The sequence below is a fragment of the Cydia strobilella genome, chromosome 26, assembly GCF_947568885.1.
Source record: "Cydia strobilella chromosome 26, ilCydStro3.1, whole genome shotgun sequence".
NCBI classification, from domain to species: Eukaryota; Metazoa; Arthropoda; class Insecta; order Lepidoptera; family Tortricidae; genus Cydia; species Cydia strobilella.
Window position 1 is genome coordinate 3,352,311 of NC_086066.1, and position 18,891 is coordinate 3,371,201.

General features: G+C 46.1%; 1 protein-coding gene across 1 annotated transcript in view; it reads left to right on the forward strand.

Annotated features, from left to right (window-relative positions):
* LOC134753047 (uncharacterized) overlaps positions 1-18,891 on the forward strand; it is an 85,915-nt gene that overhangs the window by 44,895 nt on the left and 22,129 nt on the right. The window contains exons 35-53 of the mRNA XM_063688808.1: positions 163-254; positions 1,960-2,058; positions 4,036-4,197; positions 9,157-10,119; positions 12,002-12,100; positions 12,848-13,139; positions 13,224-13,418; positions 13,468-13,628; positions 15,120-15,214; positions 15,771-15,941; positions 16,121-16,258; positions 16,296-16,433; positions 16,471-16,608; positions 16,646-16,783; positions 16,821-16,958; positions 16,996-17,133; positions 17,171-17,308; positions 17,346-17,491; positions 17,536-17,849. Of these exons, the coding sequence (XP_063544878.1) occupies positions 163-254; positions 1,960-2,058; positions 4,036-4,197; positions 9,157-10,119; positions 12,002-12,100; positions 12,848-13,139; positions 13,224-13,418; positions 13,468-13,628; positions 15,120-15,214; positions 15,771-15,941; positions 16,121-16,258; positions 16,296-16,433; positions 16,471-16,608; positions 16,646-16,783; positions 16,821-16,958; positions 16,996-17,133; positions 17,171-17,308; positions 17,346-17,491; positions 17,536-17,849 (3,755 nt within the window). The remainder of the gene's footprint in view (positions 1-162; positions 255-1,959; positions 2,059-4,035; positions 4,198-9,156; positions 10,120-12,001; positions 12,101-12,847; positions 13,140-13,223; positions 13,419-13,467; positions 13,629-15,119; positions 15,215-15,770; positions 15,942-16,120; positions 16,259-16,295; positions 16,434-16,470; positions 16,609-16,645; positions 16,784-16,820; positions 16,959-16,995; positions 17,134-17,170; positions 17,309-17,345; positions 17,492-17,535; positions 17,850-18,891) is intronic.

Consider the following 18,891-nt stretch of genomic DNA (forward strand, 5'->3'; position numbering starts at 1 on the left):
TTGGAAGTTAAAAAAATACAAATTTTGAAACTTTCAAGTCCTGTATTTTTGCATTATTTCCATATATTATTTTAATATCTACATTATTGTTATAATTTGCTATCTATGTTACTAGATTTTGTTATAAAATTCAACATGTGTCATCGTATTATTTGTTTCCAGTCGGTCACTCGAACGGCACTGCCGCGTGCGCGGGCGACGGCGCGGCCGACCAGCCCTGCACGTGCTGCTACTGCACCGTGTTCGGACATGCGGTAAGATCACACAAACATTTAAAGGCCGGCAACGCACTTACAACCCCTCTGGTATTAAATCATTTTACGGTTTAGACTCACTTGTTTTAGTCACTCGCGCGACATGTTTCGGAGAGCCTAGGTCTCCTTTCTCATAATATCCTTTCTCTTAATATTAGTATGTCTCACAACAGTTTGAATTCGAACCCCTCTGGTGTTGCGGGTGTCCATGGGCGGCGGTGATCGCTTAACATCAGGTGACCCGTCTGCTTATTTGCCTCCTAAATCATAAAAAAAACAACTACTCAACATGATAGAGAATCTAAGAGTCCCCGGTGAGCTCGGCCGAATTTCACCTTCCCATACAAACCGAGTTTCATTCTCATTTTAAAATTACGTGTTGGATTGTAATGAAACTTTGCACATACAATGACATGAGGTATATCTATGTCGCTAATTAGTTTATATAGCTTATAAAACAAACGAAATATAGCAAAAACAAGTTTTGTATTAAAAGCTCGCTGTATTTTTTTAATTATGGTATTTCAAGCTACATAAATTAATTGTGCCATTTTCAACCAAAAGGGTACTTATTGTCGGTTGTCAATAAGGCGCTATTTCTATATAGCTTCAATTCGAAATCAACCTTATCGACAAGCGACAATGTGGTACCTTTTAGTTGAAAACGTCACAATTACAGGCATAGATATACCTCATCCTATTGTAACAACAAAGTTTGAGAGCAATCTAGCTAGTCGTTTTAAAATGAGCCCGTAACCACAGATTATATAATAGTTCTTACGAACAGATACTTATCTCTCAAAGAAAACGCAAATACCTACCGTTTTGATACCTACACAAAAATACAATGGAGTGACCTTCAACGCGCCGCTCCCCGCACCGCGCGCACCGGTACAACGCTAGGGTTGCCGACGCTTCTTTCAAATACTTAGATGTCTTAGGTAGATATCTAGCTATAAATGTGTCGTAAAAAACATTACCTACATCTTTAAAACAATTTAATAGTAACTACGTAGCTTGTAACTATCGTAAAAATAATAACAATAGGTATATTGAGAATGTCTACTTACTTTTCTTCATCCGTCGAAAGAGGAAAAAACTATATTTTTTATTTGTTTTGTTGTTTCTGCATCCATCCACACTACAATCTGTGTTATTTGTTCGTGACGAAGACATTTCTTTGGCATAGCGCGCGGTGACGTGCGTGCGTGAGCACGTGTGGCAACCAACTGGTTAGCTTGAGTCCCGCCGGCGGGAAGCGAGTCGTAGGTATAAATCCGAGCTCGCGCGGAGAGTTCCATAGGCCTGCCGTAACTACGTTTGTATGGAGAACTGAGCTCGCTGCGGACTCTTATGGCCAAGAAGTGTCACGTATGTAAATACTTTATTATCAACAAGCCAAGTTAAAATTACAATCAAAACAAATACAATGTACAAAGGCGAACTTATAAAAGACAAAACTATAGCTAGCCATACGCACGGATTTGCCCGTCGGATCTGCCTGAGAGATGTGTCTGGCGGACACATCTGTCAATGTGTGGCGAGAAATAGACACAGATGGGCAGCGGACGGGCATCCGGCGGACAAATCTGTGTCTATTTCTCGCCACACATTGACGGATGTGTCCGCCAGACACATCTTTCAGGCAGATCCGACGGGCAAATCCGTGCGTGTATGGCTAGCTTATAAGCAGTTGTTTCGACAGCCGCCGCTCACGACGCCGGTGCCGCGCAACTACAACGAGACGAGGGAGCGTTTGCGCTCCATACTCAATAAGAAAAAGCAGAAATGCAGGACGGCTAACGTATGTATATTCACTTAAGCTTTATTAAGGTTGGGTTAAATATAATACCCATCAGGGATGTTGCGGATGCCGATTTTTTGACATCCGCGGATGCGGATGCGGATTTTTAAAGGCTCACATCCGCGGATGCGGATGCGGATGTCGAGATTAGGCACATAAAAACGTCAATAGTACTTAATTACGAGCACAGATGTTATCATTGTAATTGATATAGTTAATAATTATGCTACCCTCCGGCCGTGCTAGTCTGGGACCGGTCTGAAAACCAGCGCCGGGCATCTCGGCCCGGCACACGCTGAGACTGGAAACCCTTTGCCCAATTGATTGTACTTACTTATAAATTAATAATTGTTTTTTCTTATTCTTGTTTTATGTAACTTTATTTTATTTTCTTTTGTACTTTTATTTCATTTTCTTTTGTACTTGATAATGTGGCGATAAACAATTCTCATTCTTATTCAAATATTACACTTTAGTAATTTTTATTAAAAAAAAATGAAACTTTTAGTATTTGAACAAGAATATAGGTGCCCCACCAATCGCATTACTATACTAAAGTCCAAATAAAACAAACTTTTCACTTCTTGTCGCTGTCCGTCATAGTAGCCTGTGCTCGATCGACGAATCATAAAAACGAAATGAGATTCCTATTCCTATTGAGTAATGACGAAATTACCTGGCACTTACGCCGCCGCTAAGACGTTGCTGTACCTACCTGTTCCACATCCGCATCCGCATTAACCTCCGCAACGATTTTATGCGGATGCGGATGTTGAAAATAATGCGGAAGTTCCGCGGTTGCGGATGCGGATGCGAATATTCGCAACATCCCTGGTACCCATTATGATTTTGAACTATTTCAAAGTGATATCCATCCACAAAGTGGTTCCATTTTGCGTAATTTCTGACAACTTTCTGCCCGTTAAGGGTTAAAAATACAGACTGTTTAATCTAAATGGGGAAGAAACTACTCAAACACTTGTATTTGATACGACTTTGACGCGACTCGCAAGGCATTTCTCACGCACCAATTAGCGTGAATGATCGAGGACATCAATATCAAAACCTTAGCATATCCGCTCCTTTGGTTTATGTCTCATAATGAGGCTGACTCCATCCTTTATGGAAATCTCTAATATAGGCCTAGTGATTTTAATAACAAAACTTCCGTGAGACATAGACATATTAAATATATTAATGACGGGTCACTCACGTGTTTTAAGTCGAAAACGCTCGACATGTTTCACTCCGTACCGAGGAGCGTCATCAGGAGCTTGCGTCGACGGTGACGGACCGGCGCAGACTGCGGGCCGCAGCCCTCCGCGCCCGATGACTCGGCGCGGGCGCCGGTGGCGGCAGGGGGGGCGAGAAACTACCCTCGTTTACGGCATTATTGTCAAATGATGGGTTGCACACAACACTCACTACGTCATTCGCTAATGGTTCGTCCACACTGTCCACCGACGTAGTACCCAAAACAGTTTTCCAGCTCGGAGGCACTGACCAACCACAATCACGGTTAAAATTCGGATGACGACCAATTTCGATAGCCTCCCGTACTTTTCGCTGAATCACAAACTTTTCTTTCGCCAGCATAGTTACCTTATCGAAACGTATATAGTGAGTCGAATCCGAATCCAACATCACATTTGACAATAATGCCGTAAACGAGGGTAGTTTCTCGCCCCCCCTGCCGCCACCGGCGCCCGCGCCGAGTCATCGGGCGCGGAGGGCTGCGGCCCGCAGTCTGCGCCGGTCCGTCACCGTCGACGCAAGCTCCTGATGACGCTCCTCGGTACGGAGTGAAACATGTCGAGCGTTTTCGACTTAAAACACGTGAGTGACCCGTCATTAATATATTTAATAGGCCTAGTGGTTCATTAAAAACTTGCATTTTCTAATTATCCGTCTTTGTCCCCTTGTATATCAGATATTGTCTAAAAAAACATGCAGATACACACGTAATTTATCTAACAGGGTTCGGCGTCGCCAGTGGCAGTGAAGCCAGTGCTCGCTAAGCCAGTAGCAGCCAAGCCGGTGGCAGCCAAGCCGGTAGCAGTCAAGCCGGTGGTAGCCAAGCCGGTGGCACCGCCCGAGGTGCCCAAGCCGGTGCCCGCGCCGCCCACTCCTAAGCCGCCAGTGAGTATACACACACCATTATTGTTTTTCTAATTGACTAAACCTAGCTTTCTGAGGAAAACTGAATTATTATGTGCTGTTTGATATCTATCAATGTAAAAATCCACGGTAGCTGTTAGGTTTAAAGATATTTATTCTCATAAAAGACATACAAGTCACTTACACGAGAACAGAGTTATAAGTAAAAGTTATCCTATTTACGGTAGCATTAAAGTCGAGCTCGAGAGGTACACGCTCACACATTTTTTTTTTTTTTAAGGTGGGTAGTGGTTTAAAATGTATTGCGATAATTTAGTTTTAAACGCATTGAATGAGCCTGTCCCTCTCAGATCAGACGGTAATTTATTATAAAGCTGTGCACCTTCATATGTAAACATTTTTTTCCCTAATTGTGTTCTTATCTTCGGTAGCACAATGAAACTTGCACGACGAGTAGTGCGTTTGGATATTTGCTTCTTCGTTATAAAGGCTAAGTTAGTATGGAGTGCGCTGTTTAATATTTTCCTAACAAGAATGCTGGTACTATACATATACAATTGTTTAATGTTCATTAGGCCAGTTTCTGCATATATACGCGTGGTAGGTGTTAGACGGTGATAGTGAAAAAGAATTTTGATTATTTTATTTTGGAGTATTTGTAGGGGAGTTAGTTTGGTTTTGGCTGCGCTGCCCCACAGCTCAATCAAGTAGAGTAGGTGCGGTTTAATTAGACAATTATATATGGTATAACGTAGCTTATGCGGAATACAGCCTGATATGCGTCGTAAAGAACCAGTGATTGACGATAATTTTGACCTTATATGTTCAATTTGAGTATTCCACGTAAGATAGCTATCCATTCGGAGACCGAGGTATTTCTCATGTTTTTTATTTGTTATAGCTACATTATTTATCGTCAGTGGGCTGTGGGGTGGGATAGTTTTATTTTTTGCTTTGAAGATTACGTAACTAGTTTTGGATATGTTAATTGTGAGGAGATTGTATCGAAACCAGGAGTGTAATTTATTTAAATCGGTTTGAGCGTTTTCTATTAAATATTCTATCGAGGAGCCGAAGTAGAACAGACATGTGTCGTCTGCATATAATGATACATGACCTTTTAGGCCTATTTCGTGTACATTATTTATGTAGATTAAAAACAGTAGAGGCCCTAAAATGGAGCCTTGAGGAATTCCGCAAGTTATCGGCAATTTAGCACTTTGGGTTTTGTCTATTTTGACTACTTGATGTCTGTTTTCAAGGTAGGATTGAATCATCTTTAGTGCGTTACCATCTATACCGATTTGTTTTAATTTTTGAAGTAGCAAATTATGACATACCGTATCGAACGCCTTTTTTAGATCAATAAAGACGCCGAGGACTATGTTTTTTTTATCTATATTTGATTTAATTTTAGTTACAAGGTCGATTGTTGCAGTTAATGTATTACTTTTAGGCCTGAAGCCATATTGACGTTCAAAGATAAAGTTGATAGAGTTAAGATATTCGCTCAAACGGGTATATATGACCTTTTCCAAGATTTTAGATAGTGTAGGCAAAACAGAAATCGGCCTGTAATTACCCGGGTCAGTTTTTGGGCCAGATTTATGAATAGGAGTAACTTTGGCGATCTTTAAGGACTCAGGGAATTCCCCTTTATACAGTAATTTATTGATTGAGTTTGTGAGAGTATCTGCGATTAGATTTTTTATGCATTTGATAGATTTGGTATTTATTCCGTCGACACCAGCACTGGAGTTAGAATCTATATCGTTAATAATTTTAATAATTTCATCGGTATTGCATGGTTTAAAATTTATCAACTTAGTATTAGTATGAGATTTAGGTAGGGCTTGTTTAGAATCATCATGGTATAATTTTGGTATTTCATCTGCTAAAAGAGAACCTATAGTCGAAAAATATACATTAAATTCTTCACATATTTGTTTGGCATCTATTATTTCTTTAGATTGTATTATAATTTTCGGTGGTGCACAGCTTTCTCGTAATTTATTACATGCTAATGTATTCACTAAACTCCACATTTTTTTAGGTTTCTTATTGTAATGTATGAACTTGTTGTAGTAATATGTGTCTTTTGTATTCTGAATTAATTTGGCAAGGTCATTCTTGGTTGTTTTATAGTTTTCTTCTAGGATCTTGTTTCCCCGGTCTTCCTTTAATTCACTCCAAAGTTTGTTTCTCCTGTTTATCCCGTTGATTATGTCCTTACATATCCAATCTTTTTGCGGAGGATTGAGGATTTTAGTTTTAGTGATTTTACTAGCATTTATGTATTTCTTTATAGAACTCTCAAGTGCCGTGTAGTCGTCATCGGTATTGTTCAGTTCAGCTTCTTCGAAGTTTGTATATAGCCTGTTGTAGTCAACTGCTTCATATGTGGTCTCTATCCTTTTTGGTTGCTTGGTTTTCTTTAATTCAATACATATTTGCTTATGATCAGACATTCCCGATTCAATGATTGCCATATGAAAATAGTCGTCTTTTAAATTAGTGCTAACATGGTCCAGTATAGATTGTCGTGTTTTAGAGTCCCTCGTACAGTATTGTTTATTAACTTTGTTTAATAGTGTGAAGTCTGTTTCTTTTAGAAGAGCTTTGTATTGTCGAGTTTTCTTTTCTTTAGCGAGTAGGTCAATATTGAAATCTCCGAAAACTATTGCTCTATTTCTTCTCTGCAACTGGTTATTTAGCTCATCGAGAAAATTTTGATAATTTGTATGACCTGGGTTATATATTACTCCAATTTCAAGTGAATAGTTTTGAAGACGTACCCATAAGTAATTATTGCCATCTAGGTATTGTGATTCGGATATAGTATGTCTTAGGTTATTATGTACAAAAGCTGAGACTCCTCCACCTTTCGTGTCAGTCCTGTAATTAAAATAGTGAGTGTAGTTTTCTATTTGCAACTCACGAGCTTGTTCTTCATTTGCAATCCAAGTTTCAGTTAAAAGAAGTATGTGAACTGTTGTAGGCATTGCTTTAAGTATGCATTTTAGTTCGTCGAATTTTCCTTTTTTTCGTATGCTTCTAGCATTTAGGTAAAAGAAAGTAAGTCTGCTTTTATTGCATTGTAGATCTGCGTAATTATTAATGAGCTGGTATGTGTTGCTATTCGTAACAGTATAAGTTCCCGTGTTTTGACCTGATGAAATATTTAGTTTTTTGGAGTTACTTTAATAATGCTAGGTATTCCATTTATGTATTTAATGGTGAGGTTATTTTCACCGTCATTAACACGCTTGGCTAATTCCTCCTTAAGATTTTGTAGATATTTATACTGCTTTGGGGTTTGATCAGAGTAAAGTTTAATATTTTCCGGGAGTTTTTCCTTGTTTCGTAGGAGTTGTTTGGCTGGAAATTTGGATTCGTAGCATACTTTGACCTTTCTGATTTTTGTTTCGCTGTATTTACCGATTCTTATAGTTCTAACTGGCTGCGGCGTGTCTGGGACGATTGATCGTGTAATTCGTATTACATCAGCTTCATCACAAGCTGCTCTCTCTTGAGCGTTTTCGGAGGTCTGTTCTGCGAGTCCAACAATGATAACATTTTTTTCTCTCTCATTGCGATCTTGAGCCTCGCGTATCAATTCCTCGTGGAGATGCAATTGAGACTGATCAGATGAACACTTAATGTTGGTAGCTGATTTGCTCCCCTCTAACAATCTAATTTTGGATTCATTCTCAGATATTTTATTTTCAAGCAAGCTTACTTGTGTCTTGATACTATTTTGCTCAGTTGATATGGTATGCGACGTTGCCTTTATATCGTTCATTTGGGTCTTGATTTGAGCGATATTCTCACGAAGCATGTTAGTTGATTGGTCCGTGGAGGCTTTGATCTCAGCTACCTGTTCCTTAAATTCGACAATATTTTTATTCATTGATGCCAGCATTATTTCGTTAGACTGAGTAAATTTTTCTAGCAGCAAGGTCATACGACTAACCTCCGTTCGTAGTTCTTTCATTTCATTACTGCACTTACAATCGTGTTCAAAAGGATTTTTTCTTTTTCGGAATGTAATTGTTTTTGTATCTCTTGCGGTGTCCGCGAAGTCCGCCTCCATATCATTTAGCTTAGACAAATCCGGTTGTGGCCCGCCCGAGACGGTTTTTGTGGGTGAATTATGTGCACTCATTGCTTGTATTTACGTATGCACTTAAGAAAACGAATTGCAATACGTACAATGCGGGCCGGTGCGCTGCCTAATTATCAGTATACAGGTTTAGCGCGGCAGTGGTTTTGTAACATCGACGTTAACAGCGATCGCGCTGTGTGCCTTTGTATCGGGTGGCGTGCGAGTGGGTTAAAAAATAGCAACCGTCCTTGTCCCCCCAGGGGTAGCGGGGAGCCCCGCGGTGGCCCGCGCTCAACCGCTGCCCGTGGTTACACTGGTGTTGAAAAGATGTAATTACACACTTATTATTGTCACTTTTGAGCTTTAATTATTTTAGTGTACGGTTTAAACTTCAACTTCACTTATTAATTGTATTTTTAAGTAAAATTATCGACACGTCTGCTTCCAACGACTTGCTACCGCGAAAAGTTGTTAGAAGCGCTATCCTGTGCAATGGTCTGTAGGAAAAACAACACACTTACATTACTGTTTACAAGAAATCCCAAATTCTGGTTGTTACTTGCGTTGTCTGAAGTTTTGTACCCCTGCGTTTGCTTTTTCTATTTTATTTCTAATGATTAATAAATGACCTCGTGCGAGATTGTTGCGACACATTCGTTTTTTGATGCTCGACGGCTATGAAGTAGTATGATGATTTCTTTTTATGAATGTTCACATTTTTCCTATGCCGTAACCTATAGCCAATACAGTTTAGTCGACACATAAAACAAAAATGGCCAAGCTTTTGAAAAGATTGGCATCATACCTTTGCATTTATTTTTTACCATGTTGATATTTATTAAATTTTTCCGCACCACCGACTAAATAACTTCCAGTTCGTGTTCCAGGCGCTCCCCAAAACCCTCCCCCCGGCGGGCCCGCCGCTCACGGCCGCGCAGACGCACGCGCAGCTCAAGCGGCAGGGCGAGCGCCAGCCCGACAAGATGGCCGCCGTGCTCGACAAGATGGCCGACATGAGCGTCAGCGATGACAAACCCAAGGTGAGTACAAGTATGCGTCAGCAGCTCAAGCGGCAGGGCGAGCGCCAGCCCGACAAGATGGCCGCCGTGCTCGACAAGATGGCCGACATGAGCGTCAGCGACGACAAACCCAAGGTGAGTACAAGTATGCGTCAGCAGCTCAAGCGGCAGGGCGAGCGCCAGCCCGACAAGATGGCCGCCGTGCTCGACAAGATGGCCGACATGAGCGTCAGCGACGACAAACCCAAGGTGAGTACAAGTATGCGTCAGCAGCTCAAGCGGCAGGGCGAGCGCCAGCCCGACAAGATGGCCGCCGTGCTCGACAAGATGGCCGACATGAGCGTCAGCGACGACAAACCCAAGGTAAGTACAAGTATGCGTCAGCAGCTCAAGCGGCAGGGCGAGCGCCAGCCCGACAAGATGGCCGCCGTGCTCGACAAGATGGCCGACATGAGCGTCAGCGACGACAAACCCAAGGTGAGTACAAGTATGCGTCAGCAGCTCAAGCGGCAGGGCGAGCGCCAGCCCGACAAGATGGCCGCCGTGCTCGACAAGATGGCCGACATGAGCGTCAGCGACGACAAACCCAAGGTGAGTACAAGTATGCGTCAGCAGCTCAAGCGGCAGGGCGAGCGCCAGCCCGACAAGATGGCCGCCGTGCTCGACAAGATGGCCGACATGAGCGTCAGCGACGACAAGCCCAAGGTGAGTACAAGTATGCGTCAGCAGCTCAAGCGGCAGGACGAACGCCAGCCCGACAAGATGGCCGCCGTGCTCGACAAGATGGCCGACATGAGCGTCAGCGACGACAAGCCCAAGGTGAGTACAAGTATGCGTCAGCAGCTCAAGCGGCAGGACGAACGCCAGCCCGACAAGATGGCCGCCGTGCTCGACAAGATGGCCGACATGAGCGTCAGCGACGACAAACCGAAAGTAAGTACATACAACATCAAATATATGAACCACTCTTACTGAGAAGGACACTTTTCAGGGTTCCGTACCCAAAGGGTAAAAACGGGACTCTATTACTAAGACTCCGCCGTCCGTCTGTCCGTCTGTCTGTCTGTCACCAGGCTGTATTTCCTGAACCGTGATAGCTAGAAAGTTGAAATTTTCACAGATGATTTATTTCTGTTGAGAGCGCTGGTGGCCTAGCGGTAAGAGCGTGCGACTTGCAATCCGGAGGTCGCGGGTTCAAACCCCGGCTCGTACCAATGAGTTTTTCGGAACTTATGTACGAAATATCATTTGATATTTACCAGTCGCTTTTCGGTGAAGGAAAACATCGTGAGGAAACCGGACTAATCCCGACAAGGCCTAGTTTCCCCTCTGGGTTGGACGGTCAGATGGCAGTCGCTTTCGTAAAAACTAGTGCCTACGCCAATTCTTGGGATTAGTTGCCAAGCGGACCCCAGGCTCCCATGGAGCCGTGGCAAAATGCCGGGACAACGCGAGGAAGATGATGATTTATTTCTGTTGCCGCTATAACAACAAATACTAAAAAGTACGGAACCCTCGGTGGGCGAGTCCGACTCGCACTTGGCCGATTTTTTTTGACTTGTCAGTACGAAACTGATGCGGTATTGCTTGTTAATAGGCGCGGATGTGCTGAACCTTCACCAACGTATTTTCACGCAAACGCGCGAACGTGTTATGCTATTTCAGGTAGTCCCAGTACAAAAAGTACTGACATTGACTGAAGTAGCATGACAAATACGAACGTATCCGTAAAATACGATGGCAAAGGATTATTCACTACATCTGTACTGATGTCGCATTAAATATGATTAAATAACTGGATAATGGGGTTGGCAACTGTCAAAGGTTTGCAGAGATGGCGCCATCATAGCTTGCCCCTTTTTCTGTGAGATTTGGCTTAAAGGGCTGGTATCCAGGGCATTTAAAAAAAATTGACACAATTCTAGGCAGGGGTCGGAAACCGGTATTTGCTCCATACAAAAATACCGGTATTATTACGTTCTTTTTCGTTCTTTTGTTGATAATTAATTTTTAATGGGACGTTTTAATAATGCAAAATTGTTTCCTAAATACATGATTCAGTCCTACGTAATGAGCATAAAAAAATTCAAAATATTGGGCTATTTCGGGGTTTAAAAAAAATACCGGTTCCGAGCCCTGATTCTAGGGAGTGACGGGGCAAGCTATGCTGGCGCCATCTGCTAATTATTTCGACCGGCCAACCCCATTAAATCGACCATTTTTAGGGTTCCGTACCCAAAGGGTAAAAACGGGACTCTATTACTAAGACTCCGCCGTCCGTCTATCCGTCTGTCTGTCTGTCACCAGGCTGTATTTCATGAACCGTGATAGCTAGACAGTTGAAATTTTCACAGATGATTTATTTCTGTTGCCGCTATAACAACAAATACTAAAAAGTACGGAACCCTCGGTAGGCGAGTCCGACTCGCACTTGGCCGGTTTTTTTTTTGACTTGTCAGTACGAAACTGATGCGATGTGATGAACCTTCACCAACGTATTTTCACGCAAACGCGCGAACGTGTTATGCTATTTCATGCAGTCTCAGTACAAAAAGTACTGACGTTGACTGAAGTAGCATGACAAATACGAACGTATCCGTAAAATACGATGGCAAAGGATTATGCACTACATCTGTACTGATGTCGTATTAAATAACTGGATAATTAAATTGACCATTTTTTTAACTAACTATTGTTTCAGGCATTACAACGCACGGTGCCGGTTCAAGTGAACGTGCCGCCCGCCTTGAAGGCTGAGGGAAAAGTCAACCCCAACGCTATGGAACAGATTCGATTACAGGTATTGTATATGAAAACGAATCTAAGCGCTAAGACACAGAGTCCAAAATTGAATAAAAATAATTCCATGAAAAATAGTATGAGCGTATTGCTAACTGGTGAGGACGCGGGCGATGGATTGTAGAATAGAATAGAATGAGTTTTTATTCGTAAGCACAAACAAACAAGACATTACATAATACAAAAGAAAACATAAAATAAGATTAAAGTGCCACGAAATGGCCTCATCTCAGCATGTTGCTGGTGACTTCCAGCGCTGATCTTCCGATGAGACCATCAGGTGAGAAGAATCACGGAAGGTAACAGAAAAGAAGAAAAGATACATAAAATAACATACAATGAACAAATAGTTAAATACAACAAGAAAGAAGATACAACATAACGCTTAAATTAAAAATTATTTATATAAAGTAAGCATCGTACTTGTATAGGCATACAACATGGGTCAAAATCATATAAAAATAATTAATGCAAATAAAAAAAGACATTTATCCATATATAAGTAGTTTATGGTATTTTTATACATTTTAATTTTTAGTTTTAATCGTGTATTGATGGATGACAGTGAATTTACTGTGGCTACAAAATTAACTATGGGAGTACCGCTCTATCCTATTATATCCCCTTTGCATAGGGACAGACGGACAGACAGCGGAAAGCGACTTTGTTTTACACTATGTAGTGATATCGCTGCAGAGTTAGCTTACACATACTCTAGAACGTTTTTACAAAATTCTATTTATTTCAGCAACTAAAACAACAACAACAGCAACAGGCCGCATTCCAGCAGCGACCCGTCCCTCAACCCGCGCCCGCCCAAAAGAAACCGGAGCCCATCTACGACCTGCCCATACACAACAAGCCCACGCTCACACCGCAGCAGCAGCAGCAGATCCAGCGGCAGCAGCAGCTGCAGCAACAGGTACCACCGCCCACACTGTTAAACCGGAGCCCATCTACGACCTGCCCATACACAACAAGCCCACGCTCACACCGCAGCAGCAGCAGCAGCAGCAGATCCAGCGGCAGCAGCAGCTGCAGCAACAGGTACCACCGCCCACACTGTTAAACCGGAGCCCATCTACGACCTGCCCATACACAACAAGCCCACGCTCACACCGCAGCAGCAGCAGCAGCAGCAGATCCAGCGGCAGCAGCAGCTGCAGCAACAGGTACCACCGCCTACACTGTTAAACCGGAGCCCATCTACGACCTGCCCATACACAACAAGCCCACGCTCACACCGCAGCAGCAGCAGCAGATCCAGCGGCAGCAGCAGCTGCAGCAACAGGTACCACCGCCCACACTGTTAAACCGGAGCCCATCTACGACCTGCCCATACACAACAAGCCCACGCTCACACCGCAGCAGCAGCAGCAGATCCAGCGGCAGCAGCAGCTGCAGCAACAGGTACCACCGCCCACACTGTTAAACCGGAGCCCATCTACGACCTGCCCATACACAACAAGCCCACGCTCACACCGCAGCAGCAGCAGCAGATCCAGCGGCAGCAGCAGCTGCAGCAACAGGTACCATCGCCCACACCACCACACTGTGTTAATTGTCAATCGCTCTCGCAGACTTCCGAGATACAGGCTCAGCCTAGTTTGCGAGTCTGATAGATATGCACATGTAAACAACCTTTATGATAATATTAATTTTTAACAAGCAGAAACGTCTGCGATCGATGCTATTAAGCTTAGAATAAATTTAAAAGTGGAAAAATTACTGCCTTGGGTGAGACTTGAACTCACGGCCTCTGGATAGATACTCCAGCGCTCTGCCAACTGAGCCACCAAGACCTCATCCATAGTCAGCAAATCTTCCCACTATATGGGTCTAGGGGACCCTAGCGACATCTACCGTAAGACTGTTACACTTCTTAAACGGCCACCGGAGTTCCAAGTCACATTGGAAATTCACCAGTTACGATGTGCTACCCATTCTAAATTAATTTTATGATAATAAACTATTTGTATTTGTAACTGACTGCTCGTAAACCTTATTACAAAAGGCGTAAGGTCCACCAATTGACAGTTAAGAGTGTTGCTGTGTGTACTGTAACGTATTCAGCGTTATCCATAATTTGTGTCTCTTAACTTCAAACTCGGGTAAATCCGTTCAACCCTCTCAGCAATTATCTACCCTAACCCTTATATCTTTTCTTAATAAGGTGCGTTGAACGGGTTTTTCATGAGGGGTAAGACAAAAAAATATCGTCCGTATGCCGAAGCATTACGGGCGACTTTTAATCTTACCCCGCATGAAAAACCCTTTCAATCTTACCCCAACGTACGTTACCACAATCGCATAGTCTGACGGATGGATTTACCCGAGTTTGATATTAAGGCACTCATTATCTTTTTATGATTCAAAAAGTCACTAAAAATGGCCGCCATTAGTAAAGATAGAGTGGTAACTCCATACATTAGTTTTCGCGCTTTATTTCGTAGTCGACATCTAGCGTCAAGTAGCGGAACTCTAAGTACCGCTATTCGGCAATAGATGTCGCGGCAAACAAAAAGTCTAATGCTTAACGATAATCAGCTAATATTATAACCAGAATAACCGTAACTCTATTTTCAATTCCTTCTGCTTATAATATTAGTTATAAATTCTTGAGCAATACACTTTTCGTCAGTCGCGACACATGTGACATCTAGTGTCGAGTAGCAGTACTGAGAGTTCCGCAACTTGACGCTAGATGTCGGCTACGAAATAAAGCGCGTTTTGGTAAGAAAACTGATTTATGGAGTTACCACTGCACTGTTTCTTTACTTATCTCAACAACAACAGCAACAACAACAACCGACCGTCCGTGGTTGTTGTCTTCTGTTTCTTTTGTTATCTCTATGACAGATCTAGAATGACGCTCTTGACAGTCTAGATCTGTGATGTCAAAATCGTAAAAAGCATCAAAGTTGTTAAGACTCGCCCGCCATCTTGATTTTTTGCATCTTAAGTTTGACCGTGTTCAAAATTCGTCTGTCCCACTACGATACTATTCTCTTTCTTTTTAGCTACAACAGCAGCGTCAGAGCAGGCCGGCGGCGCAGCAGGTGTCTCTCTCTAGCAGGGATACCAGCGTATTTTCTACGTCCAGCGGGTGCTCAGGGTGAGTTAATTATCCTATTGTACAGGGAAAAGCGTACTGAACTATATAGGGAGCGGGCATGAACTGTAGGGGGCAGCACAGGAGCCTCTTGTTTATTGGCGTGAACTGTTTAAGTTTCCAATTTAGGCCACAAGATGGTACATCTTCCAACGTGCGTGGGCCCTATAGAGACTTATAGCAGAAGATTCTATGTTAAAACTTGGCAGGGTCGCCGTGTAGAGTATTTCGTAAATATTGACATTTATTCAGAAACCGGCCAAGTGCGAGTCGGACTCGCGCACGAAGGGTTCCGTACCATTACCCAAAAAACGGCAAAAAATCACGTTTGTTGAATGGGAGCCCCACTTAAATATTTATTTTATTCTGTTTTTAGAATTTGTTGTTATAGCGGCAACAGAAATACATCATAGCTATCACGGTTCACGAGATACAGCCTGGTGACAGACAGACAGACGGACAGCGAAGTCTTAGTAATAGGGTCCCGTTTTTACCCTTTGGGTACGGAACCCTAAAAAAGCATGCAGCAATGTAATAGTTCCGTTCTGTTCCGTTGTAGGATGACGTCACACAGCGGTGGTGGCGGGTGCTGGCGCGGCGTGCAGCAGGACCCTCGCGACCTGGACGCGCTGCTGCAGTACATCGAGGGGCCGGCGCGGCACGTCGACCGCGGCAAGAAGCGCGCCAAGAAACAGCGGCAGAAGGGCAAGCGGGTATGTTCCGGTCCGTTGTAGGATGACGTCACACAGCGGTGGTGGCGGGTGCTGGCGCGGCGTGCAGCAGGACCCTCGCGACCTGGACGCGCTGCTGCAGTACATCGAGGGGCCGGCGCGGCACGTCGACCGCGGCAAGAAGCGCGCCAAGAAACAGCGGCAGAAGGGCAAGCGGGTATGTTCCGGTCCGTTGTAGGATGACGTCACACAGCGGTGGTGGCGGGTGCTGGCGCGGCGTGCAGCAGGACCCTCGCGACCTGGACGCGCTGCTGCAGTACATCGAGGGGCCGGCGCGGCACGTCGACCGCGGCAAGAAGCGCGCCAAGAAACAGCGGCAGAAGGGCAAGCGGGTATGTTCCGGTCCGTTGTAGGATGACGTCACACAGCGGTGGTGGCGGGTGCTGGCGCGGCGTGCAGCAGGACCCTCGCGACCTGGACGCGCTGCTGCAGTACATCGAGGGGCCGGCGCGGCACGTCGACCGCGGCAAGAAGCGCGCCAAGAAACAGCGGCAGAAGGGCAAGCGGGTATGTTCCGGTCCGTTGTAGGATGACGTCACACAGCGGTGGTGGCGGGTGCTGGCGCGGCGTGCAGCAGGACCCTCGCGACCTGGACGCGCTGCTGCAGTACATCGAGGGGCCGGCGCGGCACGTCGACCGCGGCAAGAAGCGCGCCAAGAAACAGCGGCAGAAGGGCAAGCGGGTATGTTCCGGTCCGTTGTAGGATGACGTCACACAGCGGTGGTGGCGGGTGCTGGCGCGGCGTGCAGCAGGACCCTCGCGACCTGGACGCGCTGCTGCAGTACATCGAGGGGCCGGCGCGGCACGTCGACCGCGGCAAGAAGCGCGCCAAGAAACAGCGGCAGAAGGGCAAGCGGGTATGTTCCGGTCCGTTGTAGGATGACGTCACACAGCGGTGGTGGCGGGTGCTGGCGCGGCGTGCAGCAGGACCCTCGCGACCTGGACGCGCTGCTGCAGTACATCGAGGGGCCGGCGCGGCACGTCGACCGCGGCAAGAAGCGCGCCAAGAAACAGCGGCAGAAGGGCAAGCGGGTATGTTCCGGTCCGTTGTAGGATGACGTCACACAGCGGTGGTGGCGGGTGCTGGCGCGGCGTGCAGCAGGACCCTCGCGACCTGGACGCGCTGCTGCAGTACATCGAGGGGCCGGCGCGGCACGTCGACCGCGGCAAGAAGCGCGCCAAGAAACAGCGGCAGAAGGGCAAGCGGGTATGTTCCGGTCCGTTGTAGGATGACGTCACACAGCGGTGGTGGCGGGTGCTGGCGCGGCGTGCAGCAGGACCCTCGCGACCTGGACGCGCTGCTGCAGTACATCGAGGGGCCGGCGCGGCACGTCGACCGCGGCAAGAAGCGCGCCAAGAAACAGCGGCAGAAGGGCAAGCGGGTATGTTCCGGTCCGTTGTAGGATGACGTCACACAGCGGTGGTGGCGGGTGCTGGCGCGGCGTGCAGCAGGACCCTCGCGACCTGGACGCGCTGCTGCAGTACATCGAGGGGCCGGCGCGGCACGTCGACCGCGGCAAGAAGCGCGCCAAGAAACAGCGGCAGAAGGGCAAGCGGGTATGTTCCGGTCCGTTGTAGGATGACGTCACACAGCGGTGGTGGCGGGTGCTGGCGCGGCGTGCAGCAGGACCCTCGCGACCTGGACGCGCTGCTGCAGTACATCGAGGGGCCGGCGCGGCACGTCGACCGCGGCAAGAAGCGCGCCAAGAAACAGCGGCAGAAGGGCAAGCGGGTATGTTCCGGTCCGTTGTAGGATGACGTCACACAGCGGTGGTGGCGGGTGCTGGCGCGGCGTGCAGCAGGACCCTCGCGACCTGGACGCGCTGCTGCAGTACATCGAGGGGCCGGCGCGGCACGTCGACCGCGGCAAGAAGCGCGCCAAGAAACAGCGGCAGAAGGGCAAGCGGGTATGCTCTTCTTATATACGCTGTGTTCCGAATCACGCTTAAGGTGGGTTCCCACGGCCCGTGTTATTACAGGTCAGGCACGCCTGTGGATGCCTGTGCAGCTATCCGTCGGGAGTGGGTGACGACAGGCGACCACAGGCCTCATTGGATGCGACCGTTCCTACGATCTGAGGCGCGGTCAGGTCTGTGAAACAACGGGGCGTGGGAACCCACCTTTACAGTGCTGGCTGCCGGTCCGAATCAGATAGCGCGCTCAAATCCGAGTGAGTGGTGTTTTGTTTCGGACCTGTCATGAGCGTGTTTACTGTCCTGTTCATGTCAACGTCAACTTAATTTGAATTTTGTTCGTTAATCGTAGTAGGGCTATGTTCCGAATTATGCTCACAGCGCTCACAGCACGCTAACGATCGGTCCGATTCATACTCATTTGTCAAACGTCACCTTGACGTTTGCGCTGGGAGTGTGAGCACCGTGAGCGCCGTCCATTGACGTCATCAATGACGTCACTATATCTCATGTAAGCGCTATGAGCGTGAATCGGTCCGATCGTGACCGTGAACATAGCCATTGTCTTCTTTCAAAATCAACACCCACCCCAGTACCAGCTTCTCCCTCTGGAAGAGGCTCTTCAGTGGGGTTGGCAACTGTCAAAGGTTTGCAGAGATGGCGCCATCATAGCTTGCCCCTTTTTCTATGAGATTTGGCTTAAAGGGCTGGCATCCAGGGCATTAAAAAAACAAAAATTTGACACCATTTTAGGGATTGACAGGGCAAGCTATGCTGGCGCCATCTGCTAATTATTTCGACCGGCCAACCCCATTCGATTCGCTCTTCCGAAGAGCGAATCCAGAAACTTCCTGCCTCGCACAGCTAAACTGTGGAATGAACTGTCGCCTGCGGTATTTCCGGACCGACACGACCTTCACACCTTTAAGAAAAGGGCGTACTTCCATCTTAAAAGCCGCAACGCACTTTCAACTCCTCCGGTGTTGCAGGTGTCCATGGGCGGCGGTAGTCGCTTACCATCAGGCGTTTCGTCTGC